This window comes from Egretta garzetta, unplaced genomic scaffold (genome assembly GCF_000687185.1).
Source record: "Egretta garzetta isolate BGI_Z169 unplaced genomic scaffold, ASM68718v1 scaffold245, whole genome shotgun sequence".
NCBI lineage: Eukaryota > Metazoa > Chordata > Aves > Pelecaniformes > Ardeidae > Egretta > Egretta garzetta.
In genome coordinates this window covers 312,791-314,592 of record NW_009259721.1, presented here as the reverse complement: position 1 = coordinate 314,592, position 1,802 = coordinate 312,791, and the positions used below count along the sequence as shown (strand labels likewise).

At 40.7% G+C, this 1,802-nt stretch overlaps 1 protein-coding gene across 1 annotated transcript in view; it reads right to left on the bottom strand.

The window, feature by feature from the left end:
• TRIM33 (tripartite motif containing 33) overlaps nt 1–1,802 on the bottom strand; it is a gene marked incomplete at its 5' end in the record, with an annotated part of 43,367 nt that overhangs the window by 19,201 nt on the left and 22,364 nt on the right. Inside the window, one exon of the mRNA XM_035894864.1 lies at nt 1,470–1,584. Within this exon, the coding sequence (XP_035750757.1) occupies nt 1,470–1,584 (115 nt within the window). The remainder of the gene's footprint in view (nt 1–1,469; nt 1,585–1,802) is intronic.

The window sequence follows — 1,802 nt, the reverse complement described above, 5'->3', positions numbered from 1 at the left end:
GCCACAGCAGGAGCTGCACAGCAGCAACTGGAAGAGACAACAAGAGCAGTGGCCCAGGTCCTCCGAACACCAGCTCCTATGCCAACACCTTCCGAGCAGAGCAGGGAAGCTTAGCAGCCTCATCTCCAAGGACTCTTCAGCCTTTGATAACCCACCAGCTGCAAACCTTGTGCTAAAAATCTCAGTTACAGTACTGGATCTTCAGGATACAAATTTAATACTTCATTAGTGGGCCACTGTTACAACCTCACAAAACCCAAAAGTTTCCAGTGGAACTTTTCTAGCTTGTAACAAATGCTAGGAAAGCAAGAAAAACCCAAATTGAGTTACTCATGTAATTTCAAATTATTTGTTCTGCTCCTGATCAAATACTCTCTTCTTCCAGGAATACTCCTGGAATTTCATTGCCAAGTAACTGTTCCTTAATCAGAAGAAATCCATTGTAATTAACTTGATCTTAAATTTTTCAGTCACATCATGGTAAACTGGTAATATGCTATGAACTAACTTCTTATGAGGGATTTCCTCTCTTCAGATAAAAGTAGTAATCATAAATTAAATTTTCCTAGATTTGAATAAAAGTCAGACTATAATGATTATTCAGAATGTGCTAGCTGGAAGGCATGCCTAAAGTCATCGCCTCCTTTACAATGCCAATCTATATAACTCAAAATACCAGCACTACACCGTCGTGGACAAATACATAAAGACTGCCACATCTTTGAAAACCTAGGTGTACTTGAAGGGTCAGGATTTGTTAGAAGTCAAACACCAGTTGTGAAAATCCCTAAGGAAACAAATACTAACAGCTGCCATTAAGACCAGCACTTAGCAGCAAAGCAGTCAAGGTGCCATCAGGGGTGAAAATGAGTACTGTCGTGCTCCCTTCCCCTGCTGCCACCGCCCTATGCAAGCAAAAGGAGGGAAACAGATTTTAACGACTGACAGAGCAAAGATTGACGTAAAGCTGCATCAAATGCATTGCATCGATTTGGTATGTGCTCAAGACAAAGTACACAGACCTGTCTCTAGGAGTTTACACTCTGAAGAAAAACTTCTAGACAAGGTACCAGGAGAAGACAAAGAGCAGCAACGCAACCGTAACAGTGCTAATACATTCACATGAACCTTAAAAGCTGTTTGAGGAAAAGACTAGATTATACACACCTTAGAATTATGTTATAATACAGAAATATGGCAAACAGAACACGGAAAGGAGATTTTCAGGCACTCCTTTATGATTAGCCTGATTTTGAATGAATGTGAGGCACAGACATAAAACTAAAGGAGCCACAGGCTCTAGCTAGTGCATGGATAAACAAGAGATTGAACGCCCATACACCATTCATAGGCAACATTAGTACTGGAACACCTGCAGTCACACCAAACAAATTGTTTGCAAACATGGAACGCGAGTTCTTAGTAGAGGACTGGGAACAGTGAACACTTATTTTTTCTCTTAACTGTACCTCAAGGTGCTGTAAGAGAGATTTTCCCTTTTTATTGATTTCATTGATGAGGGTGAATATAGCCACTTTGATTTCCTGTTCTACTCGTTTGTTAGTTTCATTTACTTCTTTTATCCTAAAAAAAAAAAAAAAAAAAAAAAAAAATGTACTGTCAGGCAGTCACTTTATACTATTCCGCCAAATTTTCAACACCACGGGCATCTTACAGAATCACAGAACCATTTGTTTGCAAAAGCCCTTTAAGATCATTGAGCCCAACCATACCTGTCCATTACTACACCCTGGCCCTCAGCACCGCCTCTGCCCGGCTGTTAAATCCCCCCAGGGCTGGGG